This window comes from Peromyscus californicus, unplaced genomic scaffold (genome assembly GCF_007827085.1).
Source record: "Peromyscus californicus insignis strain IS unplaced genomic scaffold, ASM782708v3 Scaffold_10__1_contigs__length_136768540, whole genome shotgun sequence".
Classification (NCBI taxonomy): domain Eukaryota; kingdom Metazoa; phylum Chordata; class Mammalia; order Rodentia; family Cricetidae; genus Peromyscus; species Peromyscus californicus.
This window is the reverse complement of record NW_026294391.1, coordinates 23380724-23406234: the sequence shown is the minus strand read 5'-3', so window position 1 is coordinate 23406234 and position 25511 is coordinate 23380724. Positions and strand designations below refer to the sequence as shown.

Sequence of the window (25511 nt, the reverse complement as noted above, 5' to 3'; positions counted from 1 at the left end):
TGGTACTTGGAGGTACCTGCAAAGCTGGCACTCAGACGCCTGCCAGCAGGAACCTGAACTGCAGTGTGAAAGCTGGGCTCTGTGTGAGCAGCAGCGGGGCGGAAGTGCACTGTCTGGACAGAGCCTTTCTAAATTTGGTATTAAAGGGAAACTATGATTTCCTGAGGCTGCACAATTCAAAAAGATCTTTTGGAAAGCACGGCTTAAAAAATAAAAAAAATATTCCTTTATTCTCATGGCAATTTTACCTCTTAAAACACTGGGAAGTATTTGTTTAAAAAATGTTAGTTTCAATTAACGTTGTTTTAAAATATAAAGACAAATCTCTCTCTCTGTGTGTGTATGTGTTAGAAATCATCCACATTATTTATTTTGCTTGCTTTGGGGAGAGGGGACAATGAATACCTAAAGACATACATCTTTCAGTAATTTGATTTATAAAATGGCATAGTACACTGTGACATAGGCCTGGCTTTGATAATGAATCACAACTAATTACACATGTGAATGTTCTGGGTAAATTTAGATGCTTAATTAGTGAGGTAATTATGGTCAAAATGGAAATATGCAATTTTCTATGCACAGGTGTTTCTATTCTCTCAGTAAATCACCTCATTTGCTAAAATGGAAAATGCAGAATTCATGTGGAGCAGTCACAAATCATTTGTATGCGTATGAACACGCTCTTTCTAGTGGTTGCCTTTTATTCTTAGCATGTGCCAGTTGTTAAAATAGACATACCATTTGGATAACATCATTAACTCTTCATACTGAAATTGAAAAGGCACAGAAGTATGCCTGTTTACTGAGGATGAAGCAGAAACCTGAGAGGCAGTTGCAACCTCAGGTGCCAACTCACTTATGATCGATCACCTTCAAGTTGCATCCTGTAGTTACAGTAAACACACTCAATACAACTTGTGCTTGTGTTTTTTGTTAATTTCCTTTTGGATTAAATGATTCACAGTACTCTAATGTCTCAGGTTGGTTCTATTTACTATTGTCTGGGGGAAAGAAGGAGGAGACCTTTTCATGCGAACAGTTTACACGTATTAGAAAAGTATTCAAGTCAGGCCTGGTAATGCAGGGCTGTAATCCTACTGCTTGGGAGGCTGAGGTAGGAAGATCACGAGTTCGAGTCCAGCCTAACAAACTTAGCGAGACCCTGTCTCAAAACAAAGCACAGAGTAGAAAGCTGTGGATGTGGATCTGTGGGAGAGTTTGCCTAGCATGGGTGAGTCCCTGGGTTCAATTTTCAGTACCAGAAAGAAATTAAAACAAATTATAGAAAGTATTCTTACATTTTGGATGAGGCTGGATTGAAGGGGAAAAAGGAGAAATACTTCTTGGCTTCAGCATTTCTTAGGAATTTCATTATCTGCCCAGAAATGCTGCCCTTAGGCATTTTATGAATTTATGAACTAAAATTCACTTTCTTAGAAGGGAATGCTATAATAATGTTCTCATTCAACAAATGCTACTTGTCAGTGCTAGACAACATGGGGGAATGGTGGAGAAAATGAGTCAGGCCTTCGTCTCTACCCAGTTAGGAAGCAAAGGCCTCCACTGCTGTCTTGCCCAAAGCCCATCTGTTTTCTAAAGAAAAAAATCATATGTTAATGATACATAATAATGGGTTTCATTATGACATTTTCTGCCTTATGTAATTATTTGGATTGTTTTTGCCTCGCCTCCTCCCAGTGATCCACTAGTCCTTCTACTTTCATGCCTATTTAGTTATGTATGTATGGAGAGAGCTGGCGACATCTTATGCACAGAGCTCTCTCTGCCTCAGGGAAATTCATGTGAGGGGAAAATAAGAGGTTATGGCACAAAGGCTGCCAGGTCTGCATGCGCTGCTGCTTGGCCACCCTTGAAACAGAAGCTAGAACAAACAAGTCTTCAAAGTTGCAACAACTCCACTCAGGTGCATTTTTTTTTAAATTGTAATTGTTTTTTATTCTTGGGAATTTCATATATGAATACAATGAAATATGATCATATCCATCCCTAGTTCCCTCCTTGAACTCTATCACATCCCTTCCAACATGCCCCCTCCTAATTTAATGGAACTTTTTAAATCCAGTCAGTCCAGTTAATACTGCCTATATGTTCACAGTGCCAGAATATGCTACATTAGCTGCCATAGGAGAAAAGATCTAAATGATCTTCCCCAACACTATACTCTGTATGCCACAACACCAACCTTCCAGGTAAGATGTGTAATAGTGGCATAACTGTTATGGGGCAACTGTTTTTAGATTGGATTTGAGACCTCCACATGAGGTAATTTCATGCCTGATACTGTTACTGTGGTCTAAAGCTCATGGCTGGGGAGGTCATAATCTCTTGTGTAGAAGCTGCTATTTTTGTTTTCCAAAATGGTCATGCTGCCAAATTGCCTTGTGAATATTTATGTTTCTACTCATAGACTGGTGTTGCTCTCAGCCTAGGGTAGAGAGGCTTCCATTTGCAGTGGGCAGCAATCAATTCAGAGGTGGATGATTGGTTAAAGTGATGAGACCAAGAGAACAGATGCATAGCTTCAGTGGTGGGACTCAAGCTTGAATTCAGATCTGTACTGGCTGGTTTTGTGTGCCAATTTGACACAAGCTAGAGTCATCAGAGCGGAAGGAGCCTCAGTTGAGGAAATGCCTCCATGAGATCTAGGTGTAAGATATTTTCTCAAATAGTGATTGATGTGGGAGGGCTCAGCCCACTGTGGGTGATGCCACCCCTGAACTGGTGGTCCTGGGTTCTATAAGAAAGCAGACTGAGCAAGCCAGGGGAAGCAAGCCAGTAAGCAACACCCCTCCATGGCCTCTGCATCAGCTCCTGCCTCCAAGATCCTGTCCTGTTTGAGTTCCTGTCCTGACTTCCTTCAGTGATGAACAGCAATGTGGAAGTGTAAACCAAATAAACCCTTTCCTCCCCAACTGGCTTTTTGGTCATGGTGTTTCATAATAGCAATAAAAACCCTAACTCAGACAAGACCCAAACCCTCCTGATTTTAGACTACCATTAGATTCCCACTCAATATCCATAAGCATAGATATATGACTAGTAATTGGAAGCCACAGTTACCAAACTGTACCCAAGTTCATGCTTTGCAAATAGTTATTTTTATCTTCCAAACATTGTTCATGCGTGAGGTGTGGTTATAATCTGAGGTGCAAGGAGGAGATGTATGTTACTGGGAACTATTTGATGGTGAAATATGAGGAAGTAGAGCTCAGTGGTTTGTGTCTCTGTGGCTTAGGCTTGCTTGTAACTCACTGTACATTCCAGGATGATCTCAAACTCCTGGTAGCCATCATATTTTTGCCTCTTGAAGCAACATGGATTTCCTGATACCATCAATAGGTCAAGAGCTCTTCTTGGGGTTTGGAGTGAATTTTACTCTTTTGGAGATGAAGTTCTCTAGACACAGAAAAATGCATCTCTTCCAAGTTGGAAGTTAGATGGTAAGTTTTGTAGAGAAAAAAAATACAGTCTATTATAAAGGAGATCAGGAATGTATGGGGTGGAAATGTGACCATAAATATAAAAAATGAACATTTAAATCAATATTTGTGAAAGGATGAAGCTGCCCACATGGATATTAAAAGGAAAAGCATTCAAGACAGAGGGAAGCACCTTCTACAAACATCCCAGAGTGCAGACATCATGGAATAGTCACAAAATGGTCAAAGGAGAAGTGTAAGGAAAATAGAAGATAAAGTCAGAGAGGTAGTCCAAGCATGCAGGGCCATGTCCACCATTCTTGGAATGTTGGTCTCTCGTGAGTGGGGTTCAGAGCCATTACATGTTTTCAAGATGACTGAAAGCAGATGTTAATCTTTTACAGTGGTGTAGAGAACAGAGAATAAACAGTTTCTGCAAATGGCAAATACGGAGACAAGTGCAGAGGCTGTTAAAGAGGTCAAGCAAAGACCAAAATGGCAATGTTGGAAGTGATGAGAACTGGCTGTGTATCCAAGGTCCTTTGATTTCTAAGTACCTAGAGGAATGTTAGAAGTATTGAGCAGCACACATATTCCAAGGGGTTTCCTGTCAAGAGGAACAAAGACATAGCCTGTAGAGTTTCTCTCTTTCCCACACTCTTTCTCTCCCTCTCCCCCTTTCTCCCCACTTTGGAGTCTAGTAAAAAGCCTTCCTATAGTACCGATACCATATTACAGAGATCACAAGGAGAGAGGCACTTGAGGAGCCCCCAATGCTCTGGACCCCAGACTCTCAAGGCTCCTATGTGATTCAGACCACAATCTCTAACTTCCACTGCAGAAGAAAGTCAGTATGAGACTTACCCAGACAAATCAGGCAACCCCTGACTCATGACAGGAAGTAGTATAGAACTATCCTGTTTGAAGCTTTTCCATTTGGAGGTGATCTATGGCTCAGGGATAGGTAATGGAACAGAGTCAGAGAGGACCTGAGAGTGAGGATGTCCTAGACAGGTCCACGAAGGGGAGATGTAGAAAAGTTCTCTTCTAATTGCTTTGTTTCCTTAGTGAAATGGGAGGCAAGGTAAACAACTAAGAGTGAGGTGTTGGGAGATGAGATGCTCAGTGTTTGGAGAGAGAGGAGAGAGTGTAGAGTTGGCCTACGGATCATGAGTTGAACATAGGAAAAAGTATATCATAAAGGACAACTTAGAAAAACCGACATTTTGGTGCATTAAACCCCATTTTAGTCTCTCTCTCTCTCTCTCTCTCTCTCTCTCTCTCTCTCTCACACACACACACACACACACAGAGCTTTTACACAGCTATTACAGATTAAATGAATGGATTATTTTCATAAAATATTACAGAATGGAATTAATGTTGATATTCACAATTCTCTTTTTTCTCCCTCTCTTTCTCTCTCCTTTGCTCCCTCCCTCCCTCTCTCCTCTTCTTCCTCCCTCCTTATTACTTATTACTTTCTCTCTCTCCCTCTTTACTTTTTTACCCACCCACTCAATCAACTTACAAGAAAGCCAGCACAGTGGGTCTCCTCTAGTCTACTGCATGTCAGTCTTCAGAGCATGGGTTTCCTTAATTCAACTACTTCTGCAATCTCCTTTCAAAATCTCAGAGCAGAACAAATCCAAGTTGCCTGTGTCTAAAGTGAGTGTTGGAATTTACTTTCAGGGAGGGGTGAAGGAAGCAGGGAAAGGAGTGAGGGAGCTCAGTGAAGCTGTGGAAGGAAGCCTAAGGAAGTTACATCCTGTTGGGGAACCTGTGGCTGGATGGGCCTGGGACATCCAGAGGTGATGGCAGCCTGCCTGGAGAAGAGAAGAGAGGCACATGAAAGACAGGAGGAGTGAGTCATTGCTGGAAGCCCTTGAGTTTGAATTGGACCTTTGGCTAAGTTGATATGATACCAAATAGTGTGGTAATGAGATGTGTAATAAGTAAATCTCCCTAGGAGTGGACCAAGCGCTGTGAATAAGGGAAGTTGCTGTTTATAGACTGAGTCCTTGCTAGAAATTTCCTTAGTAGGAGGAGGGGCTTGAACCTGCCCCAACTGAATGTACCAGGCTCTGCTACCTCCCCATGGGAAACCTTCCTTTGGAAGAGGTGGGAATGGGGGTGGTTTTGGGGGGGAAGGCTGGGGGTGGGAGGAGGGAAGACAGGAGAAACTGTGGTTGGTATGTAAAATGAATAGAAAAAAAGAAACACAAATTACCTACACATAAAAAAAAGAAATTTCCCTAGTAGATTTATGACTCAATATCTTCTTTTCATGAATTTTGAAATATTTCTGATCATAGACTAATCTCTGCAAAATGTAGATTCCATAGATATCAACCTCCCATTGCATAACAAAAATTGCAGTTCAAGTCCAAGGATGTAACCCACTTTTTAAAAAAGCACACTTTTTTTTTAATCATAGACTCTCTACCACTTCAGCTTCAGGTTTGAAACTAAGAGAATGAAATGATGTACAGTCTTCAGTATATAGGCACTCAGCAACTACCATCTTTTACAGTCATCAAAGATCACAAGGCATTAAACTGTACGCGACCTTCAATTTTATTATCTCCTTTATTTCCATAAACCACAGAGTGGAGAACAGTCTCTGCAAAGAGCGTTTTAGACTCTGTAGGTCATACAGCTTCTGTCACCATTCACTTCACTGACTAGTTGACCATCATAGTCCCAAAACAGCTATAGACACAAATAAGAATACTATTTTGTGAGCATGTAAACTTGAATTTAACTTTAAGGTATAGTAGATTAAAATTTTTCCCTTGATATGTTTCAGTTATTTATGTATTTGTTTAGCAGCATTGAGGATTGAACCTAATGCCTTGTACATGCCAAGCAAGTATGCCACCACTGAACTGCATTAATCTCTAGTAAATAACCTCCCACCCATTCTCATGTGAAGGACCCTGACTAAGTGGGTTGCACATAGAACAGAAGATATGCAAGAAGGAAGGGGACTTGAGGAGATGAGTTCCACTGGAGAGGGAGGGAGATGAGAGAGGGTGATAGAGGGGTGAAAATGACTACAAGTCATTATAGACATGTATGAAACCATCAAGAATTGCAAAAACACAGAGAACATTCTTAGCTTTGGGGATTTACAAAAATGACAGCTTGGGATATGGCCGCAGATTATTCAATCTCAGCCATAAACTTTTGTGAGATTAGAGATAGAAATAATCTATTCTTGGGATGCAAAGAGGCTGCCTGATTCATCTGGAGTGATGTTTTTAATTCCACCAAGAGCTTACAATTTTTAAAATAATTGCATTTAATTAATGTAGTAAATGCCTTATTGTCCCTTTATTTAGCCATGAAAAACAACAGCTGTAGTTAAAAGTAAAATGTTTCACTTTTAAAACTGTTTCACCACTGTAAAAAGTTTGGTATTTTTCTTTCTAGTATTGATCAATCTACCATGTATCTCATGTAGTGAGGAATGTGTTAGTAATAGCCAGGGCTTTGCCAGAGGAAAGATTTGGTTTTAAATCCTTAGTCTGCCATGTAAGAACTCTGACTTTCTGGTATCACTTTACCTATAACTGCCCACTTATAAAACAGTTATAATGGAAGCTGAAGAAATGGCTCAGCTGTTAAGAGCACTTACTGCAGAGTTCAGTTCCCAGCACCCATACCAGATGGCTCACAACTACCTATATCTCCAATTCCAGTGGGTACCACAGTCTGTTCTTGCCTCAACAGGCCCCTGCATGCACATAATACACATAGACTCACACACGTCCACACACACTCACATAAATAAATAATACTTAAATAAAATAAGTCCGTAGAATAATTATAATTCAGGGCTGTTTTGTGAAATTAAAGTATATAATACGCTTATTTGTATAAACCATAACCATAGATTTTCCAGTGTTTGGTAAATGCACATCCAGCACTTGTCTAGTGTGTGCGTTAAAAATATCAGAAAACACACAGCCCATACTGATTTCTACTTTGCTTTTTCTTTCAATTTACATTACACTATACCTTTTTAAACACTCTTTCTTCAAAACATGACTCGATGGTTCTGTGACATTTCACTTACTAAGTATCCCACAATGAACAAACCTTTCCCTCTCATGGGACATGAGACATTTCCTTTGTCTTGTTCCATGTACTGTTTTGGCAAATAGTTCACCACCCCACGTGGTCATCTTTAACTAGAGATTCTTGAAGTGGAATTTCCAGATTAAGACATATGACATGACTATTGCCAAGACTGGATATTTTCTCTGTTCTCTTGGGCCTTTTGTATTTCTTTTGAAAATTGCTTTTACGATTTTTCTTGTCCAAGTACACTGATTTCCCCTTAGTTCTTAAACAGAATGATATCACAATGAAGCTCATGTTTGTTGAGTGTTAGCTGGATGAAAGCATGTGTCAGGCTTGGCTTGGAAGAACAGAGCAGTCTTAGAGGCCCAGCTTCAGGAGTTGGTCTGCAGGGACCATGTCCTCAAGCTCTTTAACCTCTCAAGCCCCAGTTTCTTTTTCTGCACTTCAGACCAGCTTTGGAGCCAAAATAGAAGCGTGAGACTTGACTTACATAAGTGGCCAATGAATTCGCCTCTCTTTTTCACCATCCTCCTAGCATGCCATCGTTAGGGGGCAAAGACAGATGTGGGCATGTGTGTGCATTAAAATAGACATCTGGGTTTCTAGGAAATGAAACTCAAAACAGTTGCTTCCTTTGTAGTAGTGTGGTCCCGTGGGTAATGCTTCAGTAGACCTTAGAAATTGAGCTTGGGGCCAACGTGATGATCTGGAAATCACAGTGTGCTGCTAACACACTCCTTTATAGAGTCTAGCGTGGGTGAAAAAAATCATTTTCAAAAGAAACTTTTCCTGATTTGGTTTTGGTCTACCTCATTACCACTTGCAAAGGTTTTGCGCAAATGTATGGTTATTTCCCCATGGCTCTGTAAGATGACTATAAAGATAGCATAACGCTCACATGGTCAAAGAAAGTGCGTTCCAGCAGACTGAGGTGCAATGTACATAATCTCTCAGCTAGGCGTGGTCGGACGCGCTTTGACAGTGTTTCAGTTAGGCTTCTCTAAGCCCTAGGCCTCGGTGTGGGCCTTTGTGTCCATCTTTGCTTTGCCTTGAGCAGGGATCTTGCTAAGTCATTGTGTTGAGAATCCTACCTTGGTTTAGGATCATCCCCCACCCCCAACCTCCCTACATCTTCCATGCCCCAGCCCCCATTGTCTCTCATGTCATTCCTCACCCTACTCATTCTCCAGGAAATGGTGCACCATCCAGGCCTAACTCCAACAAGAACTCCGTCAGGCTACTTTAGCTAGGATCCCCCACATGCCTGAAGTTTCCTCTTAGTAATTTGCCATCCACTGACTGCCACCCACCCTTTGCTTTAAAAGCCTCCTTCTTCTGGCTGTGTTCAGAATTGAGTTCCGGTACATCCTGAAGCCTCTTCCCCTGGTGTGCTAATCCTGATCATCCCATTTCACCCAATCACAAACTCTGGGCATCTTCGACAGCAGTAGAGCATGGGGTCCCCTAAATCCGAGTTATATGTGTCTCCTGGCTCCACCCTTTCTCTACAGTCACTCAGATATGGGACAGTCACAGCATATAGTAGGAAAAGCATTGCATTAAGTTACTTCAGCGACCTAGATGTCTTTACAGATCAAACTGGAGAACCAAAAACTGAAATCCTCAATTCCAACATCTACTTTTGCTTGCTACAGTATGTATTTAACTTGTATAGGAAGTAGGACAGGGCAAGCAATGACTAATCTGAAATTATGAAATACTACCTTGATTCATCTTGCTTCTGAAATATCACAAAGCAGTTTCTCCTAGGAAAGGACTCTCTGGGGAGGGAATCTAGGGGAGTGTGTACTCTTGGCAAGCGTTTCACTGCTGAGCTCCATCTCCACCCCTGAACAATTCTCAAATATTATTCTCCCCAACTGATTTCAGTTCTTACCACAAAGATTACCAATGACAAATTAGGGCTCCATTAGCTGTTCTTACCATTTTCAGTTTTCTTTCAAAATGTGGAGGAGAGCAGAGTCTGAGCTAGACCAGGAACAGCCTGAGAGGGACCCAGTGGCATCAGCTGCGAGAAACAGAGACATCAAACGTGACATTTCAAAGGCAGCAAGAAATATAGTAGCTTAAAGATATGCTGGGTACATTGTTTTATAAATGTGATGCTGAGAATACTTAGAGTATTTATTTCATTGAAGTTAGATACAAGGACGGACTCCAGGAGACCGTTTCCAATCTTACTAAGTCTGTCTTTAAGGAATCAACATTTTAGACTACAATATTAGTTTCTTTAATTCTAAAACGGTTTTTGCATATGACTTGGCTTCCTTCCCTCCCCTTCCCCACTCCCTTGCAATAGTACATACGTCTACTTACTTGAATTATCCAAATGTATCCCAATGCTTAAAATACCTTTCTTGGTGGCATGGAGTGGTTCTGTATGTGGAGTTCTCTGAGACAGAGAGAAGGCAACAGGAAGCTCAGACTGACAGAACCTCTGACCTGCAGGTCCTGGGATTACCAAGTATGAAATTGAGCCTGGGTAGCAGGAGGGGGACAGGAAGGAGCATGACTTTTTAAGCCACCCCACACATGAGGTTTGCAGAAACAGTAGGTTCCTCTTATTTCTATCACCAGACTTGGGGCAACATCTCTAAATCCAAACAACCTTTTATACAAATCTTTCTCTTCTTTTATAACAGGGATTTTCAACTTTGCCACTGTTGATTGATTTGCGTGTGTGTGTGTGTGTGTGTGTGTGTGTGTGTGTGTGTGTGTGTGTGTGTGTGTTAATGTATGTGTGAAAGTACAGATCCATGAAGAGGCCAGGGGAGGACTTCAAGTGTCCCACTCCATCACTCTCTACCTCACCTTCTTGAGACAGTCTCTTACGGAATCCAAAGCTAGGCTGGGGTCAGCTAATCCTAGAAATCCTCCTGTCCCCACCCCCACAATGCTGAGATTAGAGAAGTTATGCCATAATCACCATATTAATAGGGTTCTGGAAATTCAAATTCAGGTCCTTAGGCTTGTGCTGCAAGTGGTCTTATCCACTGAGCCATCTCCCCAGCTGGATATTGACATTTTTGACTGAATCATTCTTTGTTACATTGTAGGCTATTTGGTGGCATTTTGCCTTCTCTCACTTGATACCACTTGTGAAAATCACAGATCTCTTCAGAGATTGTAGAGTATGCCCCAGCAGGCTGTGTGTTTCGGGTTGAGAAACATTGCTTTATAGATATCTTCAAAACAAGTCTAAATTTGTCTTGCTTTGTCTTTGGCCAGTTTGAAGGGATACTGGTAGAAAGGCTACCAGTTGGGTAACTCACTTTAGTTTCCAAAGGTCAGCCATACTTGCAGTAAGAGTCATTTAAAGAAAGACTTGCTTCTCAAAGTGTGGTCCCCAAGAGAAATATTTCCTTTTTTACTGTTTATGGGAGCCTTTTGTGGACACACTTAAATTATTGTAGCTGTGTTTAAAGTTATTTAATATACCTTTTTCATCAAGAAAGAAGATGCAGAGATTAACATTCGAGAATCAGCTAATAATGTCCAGGGTTAATATGCTGGCCTGCATTAGTACCCCAAGTTAGCTGAGAAAACATTAAGTACAAGTAGACCACATTTGCTGAGGGATCATTATATCAAAACATGCAGTTGGAATTGGTTCATATTTCTGTCATTAAGTACTGAAAATAATGATGCAAATGTCTTTAATTTTTATTTATTTATTTATTTACTACGTATTATTGTTTTGCTCAAATGCATTGTCTGTATATGATGTGCATGCCTGCTACTTGAGGAACTCAGAAGAGGACATTGAATCCTTTGTCACTATAGTTGTCCTCACAGGTGGTGATGAGCAGCCAAGTTGTATTGTTCAAGCTACTGGGACAAGAAGCTGAGATCTTGAGACTGAGGGTTTAATATACAAATTCTGATTTCTGGTAAGGCTACTGGTTTCTTCTTCATTTTCTGTAGCATGCCTATAGAATCATAAATAAATTTACCACGGAAACAACCCAGAGGGCACCCTCTGCTTCTGTTTTTCATGAACAATGATGGAAATTAAGAGAATGTGAAGGGATTAAAATTTTCTTTAGGTGACTGTGACTCCTAACAAGGGGTCAGAGGAAGGCTACACTTGATTGCTTCCAATTATTCTGAATTACTGAGAAGTAGAGTAGGCACTGGAAGGGAGAATCAACTAGTCCATATTCATTTGGATGATAAGTACTTTATAATCTGTCCAGGGTATCTTCCTCTGATCCACTTTCTAATTTGTGGTTATAAAAAACTGATAAATCAACTTCCAAATCCCAGGCAACCAATAATGCCTGCAAAACAGTAGACCTTGTCAACTGAGACAAGTAGTAATAATCCCCTAAAACTGGAGTTATGGACAGTTGTGAGCTGCCACGTGGGTGCTGGTAATCAAAACCCATGTATGCTGGGAATCAAACCCTGATCTCCTTCAAGTACTTTTAACCACTGAGCCGTCTCTCCAATCCTTGAAGCAAAGTCCTCATTGCCTATTTCATTGGACTTGATTCAGATCATACAGCAAGTGATAACCATGCATGCAATATGAAGTAAATGCCCCCTTATTCAAGCACTCTGCTAGAAAACAATACATAAAAATTAACAGCTGTCTCACATAGAAACAGTAACTGATCTGAACTGGTTCTGGAAGGGGGAAGCCATTGAAACAGTAGAATCTAAAGTGGGTGAGGAAAAAAAAATTGACAGGAAATGCAAGGGACTCAGGTGGTGTGACAAAGTGCTTACCACAATATATACTTACCATAATGTTTATTTACCCTGCACCCCCAGTATAGTCTCCCAGCCTTTCTATCTGGCTTTGGGGAGTTGGAGCCTGGGCTATACAAATAACATCACCTTGCTAGCTGATGCCTTCTGGTTGGGTTTGGGCATAGAGAGGCCCTGGTTGTGCACAGGAGGGTAGAGTCTTTCTCCCTGTGGCTTCCTCCCTCTGTTTGGCTGGCATTGGTTGTAACTCTTATCTACTGATGCTCTGGTCCCTCTGGTGGTATTGTCCCCACTGAATTCTAGTAATTGTTCCCTTCCCTTGCCCCTTTGGGCTCAAACTGTGGAATGCTCTTCCCTGAAGTGCTGTGTCATCCCTTTGATTTCCTTAAATCCAGTCCAAATATACACTCACTATGCTGAACTCATCAGTTTCTAAGATGAACGTGGTATCTGTTTCCTGTCAGGGCTGTGGAAGCTGAAAACACTTACGTGACATGAAATATATTGGTGTTGGAGACAGTGGTGACAGCACTGTAAAAAAAAATGTAAGTTTTGTTTAAATTGATTTGTAGTTGCTATGCAACCTCAGTTAAATACCAACAGGGTTTCATGAGAAACTTGCCAGATTGACTTGAAATGGGGACATTTGGGAAATCAAGCCTCTTTATTTATTCAATAATATGGGGCAGCATTATCCATGAATGTCATCTGCTTTTGAATAATGAAGGGCATATTACCGAGCGCTCTGCATTGAATCTGATAGGGTAAGATCACTTTTGCGAACAGCCAGGTAATTGTGAATGAAAAAGGGTCAAGGCAAAAGCTTCTCCCCTAGATCTATGAATGTATTTCCATAATGCTGCAGTCCTGAAGCAGCATGACACCAAACTTAGCAAGGAAACAGAAAAGTCAGAATTAGGTAAAAACACTCATAGGGATATGAAAGTCACTTCAGTGGCAAAAGGGATAATTCAAATAATCTTGGGCAACTGGCTTGGAGTTTAGAAAACAGTAAAGATATTTATCACATTCAAATTACTTTCTTAGAATCCAAAACATAAGACACAGCACACTGAGAGTGCTGAAAGAAACCATAGGGAGGGCTGGAGAGTTGGCTCAGTGATTCAATGCACTGGCTGCTCTTTCAGGGGTCCTGGGTTTGATTCTCAGTAATCATATGGCAGCTCACAACCATCTGTAACTCCAGTCCCAGGGCATCCAGAGTGCTTTTCTCTTACCTATTCAGGCACCAGACATGCATGTGGTACACATATGTGCATGCCGGCAAAACACTCATACACATAAAATAATAAAATAAAATGAAAATGAAACCAGAGAGAAATTATAATTTTAAAGTGTGAAAGTTCTTCTCCAGTGTCTTAATGAGAACATGGAGTGGCCGGACATTGGTGGCACATTCCTGTAATCTTGGCACTTAGGAGGCAGGGGCAGGAGGATCAAGAGTTCTAGGCCAACTAGAGCTACATAACAAAGATGTGTCTCAAAAAAGAAAGGCATGTTGGAAGGAAGGAGAGAGGAAGGCAGGAGGGGAGGGAGGGAGGAAAAGAGGAAGGAAGAAAGGAAGGAAGGAAGAAAAGAAGGAAGGAAAAATGACTCCATAAATGACTAAAAATCAAATCTAATTCCTTATCCACAAAGGGAAGGATAATGTCATACAATCAGAAAAGATGTTAAGGACTTACATGCCAAGGTCATGAGAGATTATGATATTATATTCTGCTTTCTTGTATTGCTATTTCTCCTTGATTCACATCTCTTAGTTAACCAAATGGCATTGCAGAACCCCAAATCTGTTCATTGTGGGTACTTAAGAACTTTCTCTTTATTGATGATGGAAGTGACCGTGAAAATCAAAACAATTCAATTAATTAGGTGAATTTTGAGAAGAAGAGCATTAGGCAGATTCATTGATTGAAGTGGCCAGTAATCTTCTTGGAGTCACTACCTGATTGAATTAACTAGTTGAGTCAAGTGCAGCCTTATGACTCAGTCATAATCAGTAAGGCCTCTATTTTCTTCTTCACTTCTGGTGCAAGTGTGTAAGGTACTTTGATCATACTCACACTCACCCTCCATCACCCTCCCCTTTCTCCTTCCTCCCCCTCCTGTTATTCCCCTTGTTCCTCAGGTAGTTTCACTTCTACATTTCAGTCATCTGTACACTTGCAATTTTGTGTGTCCATAAAGTCTAGGACCCACACGGGAGAGAAAACAAGCAATAATAGTCTTTCTGAGGCTGATATAATTTTCTTAATATGGTGATCTCCAGTTGCATCCAGTTTCCTGCAAATAACATAACTCCATTCTTCTTTATGATTGAAAAAATTCCACTGTGCATATATACCATGCTTCCTTTACCCATTCACTCCTCTATTGTTGGACATGTTGATTGATTCTGTAACTTGGCCATTATGAACAGTAATGCAGTAAGCCCTGATGTTCAAGTATCTCCATAATATGTTGACTTGAAGTCTTTTGGCTAAATATGGAGTGAGTGGTATAGCTGGGCCCCATGATAGTTCTAGTTAGTGTATTTTGAGAAATCTCCATAGTGACTACCATAGTGATTGTATTAGTTTACATCCCCGTCAGCAGTATATAATGGTTCCCTTTTGCTCTTCTTCTCCCTACTATTTGCTCTTATTTGTTTTCTTGCTAATCGCTGTTCTGGCAGGCGTGAGATGGGATCCCATGTGTTTTTTTTGGGGGGTGGGGTTGGTGGCTAGCAAAGGTTAGCACTTTTTCAAAAAATACGTTGATTGGCTGTTTGCACCCCAGTTCTTAAGAACTGTATTCTCATTTAATTAGTGCACTTATTTCGTGGCTTGTTTGAGTTCTTGTTTTATGTGTATTCTGGATAGTAATCCTCTGTCAGATGTTTAGCTTGCAAAGATTTCTCCCTGTTCTATGGGCTGTCTTGTCTTTTCATTCTTTCATTTGCTGTGCAGTTTTTTTTTAATTCCACAAGTTCCTGTTTATCAGTTGTTGGCTCTATTTCTTGATCAACTGGGATTCTACTCAGAAAGGTCTTTTTTAAACAATTATTTATTTTTATTGTATGTATATAAGTGTCTTGTCTACCTACATGTCTGTATACTTCATGCATGCCTGGTGGCCACAAAGTCTAGAAGAGAGTGTCAGATTCCCCTAGATTGGAGTTACGGCTGGTTGTGAGCTGCCATGTGGGTGTTGGGAATTGAATCTGGGTCCTCTGAAAGCCCAGCCAGTGCTCTGAACCACTCTGTCATTTTCTTGACCACAAAGATGTTTTAAGCTGGGCGGTGGTGGTATACACCTTTAATCCCAGCTCTTGGGAGGCTGAGGCAGGCAGATCTCTGAGTTCAAGGCCAGCCTGGTCTACAGAGTGAGTTCCAGGACAACCAGGACTTTTACACAGAGAAACCCTATCTCAAAAATCAAAACAAACAAACAAATAAGATGTTTTAATCCCTTTTCCCTCCCTTTTTTTGTCTACCAGTTTTAATTTTTGCTCTTACGTGAAGGTCTTTGGCTCATTTGGAGTTGATTTTTGCACAAGGTGAGAGATAGAGATCTAGCTTTCCCAGCACCATCTGTGGGAGAGGTATTTTTTAACCATATATATTTGGTATATTTGTCCAAAATCAGGTGGTTGTAGCTGTGTGGCTTTATTTCTGAGTCTCCCATTCTATTCTATTGGTCTGTGTCTGTTTTAATAGAAAATAGTCATAAAAACTCTTTTATAGTAAATACATCAATTAAATATTTAAGTAAATAAACAATAAAAAGGAAATGAGAGACAGAGAGACAGAAAGAATACTAGATTGAATGGGACCTTTTGGCAAAAAAGAAGGCAATGACCTTTTTCACAGAGGCCAGACCAGGACACGGGCTGTTATCCTCAGTTTCCCTTTGCCATATCTCCCTGAGATAAGGCACTGAACCTGAAGCTCACCATTTCTGCTTATCAGGCTGGCCAGGGAGCTCTTGGAACCTGCCTGTCTCTGTCGCATATTTCTGCAGGTATGGGCATGCACAGCCATGCCTGAATTTTTACGTAGGTGATGGAGATTCAAGCTCATGTCCTCGTGTTTGCAGAGCAAGCACTCTTACCCACTGAACCATCTCTCCAGCCCCTCAGATGTATTCATAGCTCCATTTCTCCTAGAAACCGTATTTGTTAATACATACTTTTTTCTGTTCTTGGCTTTGTAGTTGAAGCTCCTTTCATACTTCAATCTGGAGAGCATCTATACTGCAAATTTTATACAGCCTTTCCTCACAGCCACCAAATATTCCTTGGCGTGAATAGTCCATGGTATAATTCATGTTTTCTCTAGAATGGCCATATGGGTAGTGTTCTAGTTAACTTTGACTATCAACTTGACACCCTGGAGTTATCTGAGAAGGGAGTTTCTACTGATTTTTTTTTTTTAGATAAGATTGTCTTGTGGGCATGTCTGTGGAATATTGCCTTCATTATTAATTGATGTTTGAGGGACCAGGACACTGTAAGCAGCACCCTTCCCTGGGCATGTGGTCCTGGGCTAATATAAGAAAGCTAGCTACAAGCCTCTGAGAGCACAGCAAGCAGCATTCTTGCATGGTTTCTGCTTCAAATACTTACTTGAGTTCCTCCCCTGTCATCCTTCAGTGATGGATTGTGGTCTGGAAGTTTAAGCCAAATAAACCCTGTCCTCCCCTAACTCACTATTGGTCACAATGTTTTATCACAGCAACAGAAAAGGAGCTAGAGCAGATAGTTAATTATCATTGGTATTACAAATCACATAGTACAACTATTGCATGACTTTTCCTGGGGAGCTAGGCACAAAAGTTTAGCCACTCCAGATAGGGCACTGATGTCAGACCAAAACAACCACTGAACTCAAGTCCACCCTGGTGAATGAATAAGTGTAATGGGTTACATATAGCAACACGAGTTAGGAGTTTCTTACTAGAGCACAGGCAACTTCTAGTTACACTACTGAAGAAGTGTTTGGTGCCAAAACATGGGACCTAGAACCTGAGAAACCTTTAAAAAGATTCTAAAACAGAGCTAAACACGGCTTCCTAGTTGTGTCTCTCAGGCCAGCCATGAGCTACAGTATGGTGGGTTCACAGTGGCGTGTGGGCTTGAGTGCAGCATGATGGATTTCTGCCATGGTACACAGTGGCGTCTCCAAGCTGCACAGTGTGCTGCATTGTGAAAGATTTAGCTTTTGCTAGTACAGAAAAAAAAAAAGAAAAAAGAAGATGTTTCTGGGCTACACGCTGCTGGATGGAAGCATAGACCCACTGCATCCCATAGTCAGCTGTGAGCCTGGTTGCCAGAGCTGGTGGTAAACTAGTTCTGCCATGTTGGAAAGCTGAGGTAAGTGGAGCCAGCAGCCACAGCTGCCATTTCAGTACTAGTAATACTGCAGTTCAAAGCAATGAGTTCACAATAAGACAGATTCAGATGGGATAGTTTACAGTGTATGTAAAAATGTACGTAGGCTTGGAAGAGAGAAGAAAATAAATAAAGACAGTTATATAAAGAAATAGTTTTAAAAAATAAAGTCTTTAAAGAGGCAGTAAAGATATTATAAAAAATAAGCCACATAAAGATGGAAATCACACAGAGAGTCTGGATTATATTGTCTTTGGGATTTTTAACTACAGAGAGACATTTGATTGTAAAGCCTCCTTAGTTAAACCAATATGTATATTTTAAAAATATCTTGACTTCAAAATTTCGATCTAAGGATATATTGCTTTGGAAAGGAGGCTCTGCTTTTGTTTCCACAGGAAGCCAGAGGCTATGGATTTGTTCCAGATTAAGATGAATCAGGTTTGACCAGCCAAGCCCCCCGAAAGGTCTTTGATGACACCATAGCCCAGATGATCCAACATCCAGAATGGTTTCAAGGCAACTGGCTCAGAGAACACAGGCTCACAGACTATTCCAGTCAGTACTTGACCAAAATTCTTAATTTTCTCAGGATCCCCATAAGACTACCAGCACCTTCTATCAGCAGAAAATAGTCTAGAAAACTATGCCTATACCCCACCCAAAAAAATAGATTATGGATGTTTGTCTTTGTTTAAGTTGTTGGTTACAAATTGTTATTGGTCACAAAGAAAGGGGGATATGATTTGAAAATATAGGATATAGATATGATAGGATAAAAGGGTGGATTGTTGAACCTACATTTAAAGAGCAATTTATTTAAAATGTTTTACATTGGTATAGATTTTAGTTTATTGATACAAATTTAAAGTTAATTTTGTTATACTGTTTGTATATTTCTACTCTTGTTTAAAATATTTTCTTTGTGCAACTCATTTGAAATTGTAGTGTATAGTTGAGAAATAAAGATTAATAATTAGTCATCTATGATAATCAAACTTATAGTCATATTAGTTAAGTTTTCTAGATACATAGATAGATTTCAATTAGGTAGGTAGTCTTCAAACACTTCAAAGACCTACAGAATATGGCATTTAAAATGTTTTAAAAACTTAGACTTTCCTGGACAATGAGACATGTCTGCTCCTGGCAGCACCGATTTACTTCAGAGAGAAAGATACACATCAAAAACACTCTATATGGACTTTATCATCTTCTTGTCAAAAACAGCCATTTGGGCAAGAAACTGTTCTTGCCTGGACTGCTTGAAAAACTGTTGCATCAATTGTACATGCAGGAACCATAGAAAGGTGACCACTGAAATTTGCAAGGCAAAATGGTCCTTCAGGTTTTTGCTTCACAGAAGAAACTGCCAGACATTCTACAGGACACAGAGAAAAGTGACTGAGAGACTTTAGGCCTATGGGCTGAAGATGGATGCCCCAATACTTCAGAGGAACTTTGGATGACTGTCTAGGCAGGCAGCTGTCTCTGTGGTTTGCAGAGTTTTGGAAGTTGCTTACAATGCTCTTCCTGTTTACTTAAGTAATATTATATCCTTCTGAGGTCTTAGATATAGTTGAAGACTAGATAGGTATAATTATGGTTTTCCTTGGTTATGATAAGAGATAAGGGGCTGGAGAGATGGCTCAGCGGTTAAGAGCACTGGCTGTTCTTCCAGAGGTCCTGAGTTCAATTCCCAGCAACCACATGGTGGCTCACAACCATCCGTAATGAGATCTGGTGCCCTCTTCTGGCCTGCAAGCATACATGCAGGCAGAGTACTGTATACATAATAAATAAATTTAAAAAAAAGAGATAAGGTAGATATGAAACCTTGGACTCACAAATATATGATAAATACAATATATTTTTTAATTTTGACAAATATAAAGAGACTAGATATTATAACTGTAATTCTTGCTTGATAACTGTTTTGTTATATATAATTTTACTATGTTAAAGTTAAAACTTTCCTTTTTAATTAAATAGAAAAGGGGAAATGCTGTAGGATAATGCTTTTGTACACGGGTTTAATAAAATGCTGATTGGCCAGTATCCAGGCAGGAAGTATAGGCGGGATAAGCAGACAAGGAAAATTATGGGAAGAGGAAGGCTGAGTCAGTAGATGCCATCCTGCCATCCAGGGAACAGCATGTAATGGCACACAGGTAAATCCATGGAAACACATGGTGACATATAGATGAACAGAAATGGGCTGAGGTTAAGTGTAAGAGCTAGTCAGTAATTAGCCTGAGCTAATGGCTGAGCAGTTTTAATTAATATAAGCCTCTGTGTGCTTACTTGGGTCTGAGCAGCTGTGGACTGGGTGGGACACAGAAAATTTCCAGCTACAGTGTCTCCCCTCCTCCAGCAATTGTTAATCACTTACAGGTCCTTGAGGAAGATAGTGCCTTGTGTACCTCATGAACCCTCCTCTCTGATGAGGGAATTACAATGGATTTAGTCTTCTGAGAACCTCATGTGGGTATTTATATGTGCTCTGATTTCAAGACAGCAGCAGACATGTCATGCCTGGAAGACAGAGTTCACAGCAGCAACAAAAATCCTAGGCATGAGGAAGGCCTTCTGGAGAGTGAACTGCTACCCCTAGTTTGAATGATGATGGGTTCTGTATCATTGGCTGAGTCCTCTGCAGTGAAGTTAACTCAAAAGAAGCCATTGGATGGAAAAGAGAGAGATGAAAATAAGTCCCAAACAACGATGATACCAATAGACATGCTAATATGGAAAGGAGAAAACTTGGAGCCTCAACCCTAGGTCAAAAACTATGGGCAACTGGGGAATGCTAAGAGTGGGAAAAATGATCTTCCCCAGGGAAAAACCTCCTAATTGGTTATTCAATACCAAGTGGCTAGCCCTGAGATTATATACTTAGAGGTAACATTATAGACTGAGCAGGTTGTATTTACGTATTTAGGTATATATGTAACAAGAATTTTAAATAGACTCTGCATCTGAGAGAAAACAAGAGGGGGTTCATGGAGGAGATGGAGGGAGGAAAGGGAAGGAGGAAATGTTGTATAATATAATCAAAAATTATTTTGAAAAAGAAAGAAAAGAGCTACCATGATACATGCTTTCTTAAAGCTAGAGAAATTCTTTACTGATGGTGAACTACATAAATTTGCTAATTGAATTGCTCAAGTTCATTCAGTGCTGTGGTCTAATGTATAGGAGACCTCTCTCTCTCTCTCTCTCTCTCTCTCTCTCTCTCTCTCTCTCTCTCTCTCTCTCTCACACACACACACACACACACACACACACACAAACACACACACTCCTTGCCTGATTTGGGAAAGCCTGTGAGAGGCAGGTAACATTCTTAATGATCTCCCATTCCTGCAGTTGTTTCTACTCTCTGATGATATAAGCCAGATGTTTGTCGACAAATATCAGACCTGGGCATGATGATGCTCTCCTCTAATTTCAACATAGTGTGCTCAAGCCAGCCTGAGTTTCAATGTGAGGGTCTATCTACAACAACAAACAAAAGCACACATCACAGTGCTTTTAAAACAGTTCCAGAGTTTTGACCTCTTTAGTTAGATATAACTTTGGACATTTAAAACATAACAATCTTCTATGTGATATATTTGCAGATACCTTGAGCATTCTCTTTGCAGCTGGCATATGGAAAAAAACACAAACTATGAAAGTCTTTGTGTATAATGCATTTTTAGCATTGTAAAGCCCCACTGTCATAATTAACTTTTTCTTTTGTTTTTCATTCCCCCTTTAAACTGAAATATGAAATACCCTGCTGCTTAGTTTTTCTGTAAGTTTCATTTTACTAAGAAATGAAAGTGCTGTGAAGACAACTGTGGCAGAGCATGCAAATTAATGTGACACACATCTTCTTTAGGGCTGAAGGCTGGTCCAAAATACACACTGGAGTTCACCATATGAGTCTGACGGGGCAAATGTTTGGAAAGAAGGCCCCTGATCCAAATCATAGGGTAGATGACTTGGTTTCAAAGAAAGGAAAGGCCATTTTGAGATGAAATTACAAACAGGTGAAACTTAGCTGCCAGTTTTTGAAAATGCATATATTAAAGAAAATCAGGGACTATGGCCATAGCTCAGTGACAGAGCAATTGTCTAACATGAACATGGATGTGGATTAGATTGATCAGAGCCACAATCCCCAAACTCAGAACTTAAGTTCATACAGTCAGAAGTAGTCAACACATTTCTAATTAATGCAAGGGCTTGCTAACGCATTCTTATAAGCAGTCAACCATTTGCTTCCCTTTCCTTTGGTGGCCATCCTGTAGAAGGTCCGTCTTTTCTTTGTGTTTCCTCAGCAGAGTTCCTGTATGGTTATATTTTATTTGTGCTGAAATGTGATTTTATTTGTATGTTAATAAATAAAGTTGCCTGGGGGTCAGAGGTCATAGTAAGCCATAAGCAGAGTCAGGCGGTGGTAGCACACACCCTTAATCCGATCACATGGCAGGCAGAGTCTCTGTGTGGTCAAGGACACAGTCAAGTGTGGTGACAAGAACCTTTAATCCCAGTACCAACCATGGAGACCTGGAGGTCTGTATAGACAGGCAGTGCTGAGGAAGTCATGTGGTTGGGTTTAGAGCCAATGAGAAGGCAGAACAGAAAGGCAATAAAAAGACAAGTCAGACAGGAAGAAGCTCTCTCTCTGGGGAAGCTATTGCTGGTGGTAAGACAAGGTAGTCGTGGCTCTTGCTCTGATCTCTTTGGCTATTACCCCTGTATCTGGCTCTGTGTTTCTTATTTACTAATACTGTTTAGAAATTCATCTACATTCCTGAGTCACTTTGGTTTGGAGCTTCTGATGAACAAAGTCTTGTTTGGTGACATAAACACTTTGAAAATTTTGTTATGCCTCAGTTTGCCTTTTAAGCAATGTGTTTATTCTGTTGACAACTCCATAGAATTAGAGGTACCTCATCACCTATGTAAATCTAACAACAGAATACCTGGGAGGCAGCCATATTAAACTTAATTTACCCACAAGGGAGCTAACCCTTGAAGAATCATATATTTATTAATAAGTCAGACTCCTGGCTTTTTAAATTTTATTTATTTATTTGTTTATTTGTTTTGAGACAGGGTTGTCTGTGTAACAGCCCTGGCTCTCTTGGAACTCACTCTGTAGACCAGGCTGGCTTTGAACTCATAAAGATCTGCCTGCCTCTGCCTCCGCAGGACTGGGATTAAAGATGTGTGCCACCATGCCCGGCTTCTTTTTTATTTTTAAATATGTGTATATATGAATATATGTCAAGTTTGTGCACGTGAGTGCAGTATGTGTGAAGGCCAGGAGAGATCATTTGATCCCCTGGAAGTGGAGTTACATGTGGTTGTGAGCCACCCAGCCAAGACCCTCTGCAAGACCATATGTGCTCTTCAGTGTTGAGCCATCTCTCCAGGACCTCAAGTCTTGATTAACTTCTCACCCTCATATTTTACTATAAGTTATGAAATCAGCCAGGATTTTTAGCAACTTGACATATCCTGAGTTATGAGTTTAAGGATTTCTGCCCCATATTTGATGTTTCTACTCATATTAGATACTGTCATCTTTTGCTTATCTATTGCTGTGTAAAAAACCAACACAAACCTTAGTGTCTTTAACACAGCACCAGTTTGCTGTTAATCCCACAGGGTTGGCTGCAGTTCTGCTGGGGAGCTTCTCAGTTGTTCACATCTGTGGTCTTTCAGGAGACCCTCTCCCACAAGGCTGTCAATCAGATGGTTTTGCTTCTATTTATTGCCTCTTGCAGGAATTTGAGAAGCAAGGAGATGGGCTTGGTGGGGCAGACCTGAAGTTCCAGCTATTTGCGTTTGAGGCCTGCTTGGGCTACATGATCACTTTTCTTTTTTCCATGTGATTCAACTGGACTTCTTTTTATGGTGGCTAGATCCTAACAGCAAGCATTTCAAGAGAAACCATCTCCGGTAGACCAGTACATACTGTCTTTGCTTGCCTCGTTCTTGCTGGTGTTTCATTTGTTGCCCAAGGCTAAACTCACCATGGAAAGGCAGTCCACAATGACATGAATACTGAGAAGCATAGTCCATTAGGAGACATGCAGGTAATAGCATATCTCTTGGAGTTACTACAATGTCCTTGTAAAGGAATCAGTAGGTCAAGATCTGTTGTTTCTGATTCTTTTGTTTGTTTGTTTGCTTGTTTCTGATTCTTTGAATGATGTTGGATTGCAAACATCATGAAGCCTGGGCTGGGCAGAGACAAGAAGTTCACTAGTCCACATCTAGCCTCGACTACATAGTGAGACCTTTTCTCAGGAAACAAAATAAAGCAGAAGAATACTGTGGAGGGACTGGACAGATTGCTTGTTGGTTAAGAGCACTTGCTGAAGATCTGGGTGTAACTTCCAGCACCCATATCAGGCAGCTCAAAACTGCCCCTCACTCCAGTTCCAGGGGATCTGATGAGCTCTTCTGGCCTCCAAGGCCATCAGGCAGCTGTTGCACACACATATTTGCAGGCACTCACACATACACAAAAAATTGAACTTTTTTATTTTTTGGAGACTGGGTCTTTCTATGTAGCCCTGGCTATCCTGGAACTTGCTATGTAGATTTTTTTTTCTTTTTAAGAATACTACAGTTCTAAATATTGTGTTACTAGAATTTTTTTTGAGACAAGGTTTCATGTAGTCCGGGCTTACCTCAAACTTCCTATGTAAGTAAAAATGACCTTGAACTTAACCCCCTTATTAGCCTCCTAAGTGCTGTGATTAAAAGCATTTCCCATGTCCTTTTGTACCTGATTGTGCAGTTATAGAGATTGAACCCAGGGCTTTATGCATGTTAGGCAAATACCTACCAACTGAACAATACTACAGTCCATAGTTTTAGAATATTAAATGGCATTAAAAAGCATAATATGCTAAGAAAGAAAAAGCTCTAGAACAATTATTCATCTCAATATAAATCTTTTTGTCACTGCTAGTATTGCTCATTTATTACATTACTTTTCCTCAAATTTATTAAAATATGATTACTGAAAGCTATTTCAGTTACTATTTTATTGCTGTGAAGAGACATCATGATCAAGGCGTCTTGTAGAAGAAAGTATTTAATGGGAGCCTACAAGTCCAGAGGTGAGTCCATGACCATTATGAAGGAAGGAGAGAGAGGGAGAGAGAGAGAGAGAGAGAGAGAGAGAGAGAGAGAGAGAGAGAGAGAGAGAGAGAGAGAGAGAGAGAGAGAGAGAGATTTTCTTCTTTTCTAAGCAGTTCCACCACCTGGGGACCAAGCATTCAAATACATAAGCCTATGGGGGCCATTCTCATTCAAACCACCACGAGGCCTACTACTGAGCCATGCAAACATAGGAGAGTTTGGTGACCTCAGACTCCTTTTTCAAATTGAGTCACACACACACACACACACACACACACACACACACACACACACACACACACACTCACTCCTTGTAACTGCGCATTTGACAACCTAATTCCTTCACTTGCATGTGCTGTGCACATATATCCTCCTCCAACCAATGCACCTAGCAACTTTAGAATCCCCTCCAGCTTCCATCTGCATCAGCTACATGTACTTCCATATTTGAACAATAGGGCTGGGAGTCCATGACTTCCTGCCTTAGAAGACAGCGAACTATGGTTATCCCTGGTTGCTCAGGATTGAAGAAGAGTTTCCAGAGGTCAGACCTCCATTTTTCTTTCTTTTTGAGACAGAGTTTCTCTGTGTAGCTCTGGCTGTCCTAGAACTTGCTCTGTAGACCAGGCTGGCCTCAAACTCACAGAGATTCACCTGCCTCTGCCTCCTGAGTGCTGGAATTAAAGGCTTGCACCACCACC

At 40.6% G+C, this 25511-nt stretch overlaps 1 protein-coding gene across 2 annotated transcripts in view; it reads right to left on the bottom strand.

The window, feature by feature from the left end:
- The window catches only part of Tlr7 (toll like receptor 7), a 29166-nt gene extending 19132 nt beyond the window's left edge, over nucleotides 1-10034 (bottom strand). Inside the window, exons 1-2 of one of the 2 annotated variants that reach the window (XM_052715280.1) lie at nucleotides 9870-10034; nucleotides 9477-9561 (exon numbers count right to left, since the gene is read on the bottom strand). In XM_052715280.1, the coding sequence (XP_052571240.1) occupies nucleotides 9477-9479 (3 nt within the window). In that variant the 5' untranslated portion in view covers nucleotides 9480-9561; nucleotides 9870-10034. The remainder of the gene's footprint in view (nucleotides 1-9476; nucleotides 9562-9869) is intronic. The other variant, XM_052715353.1, reaches the window with a different exon arrangement.
- Nucleotides 10035-25511: the final 15477 nt, after the last annotated feature.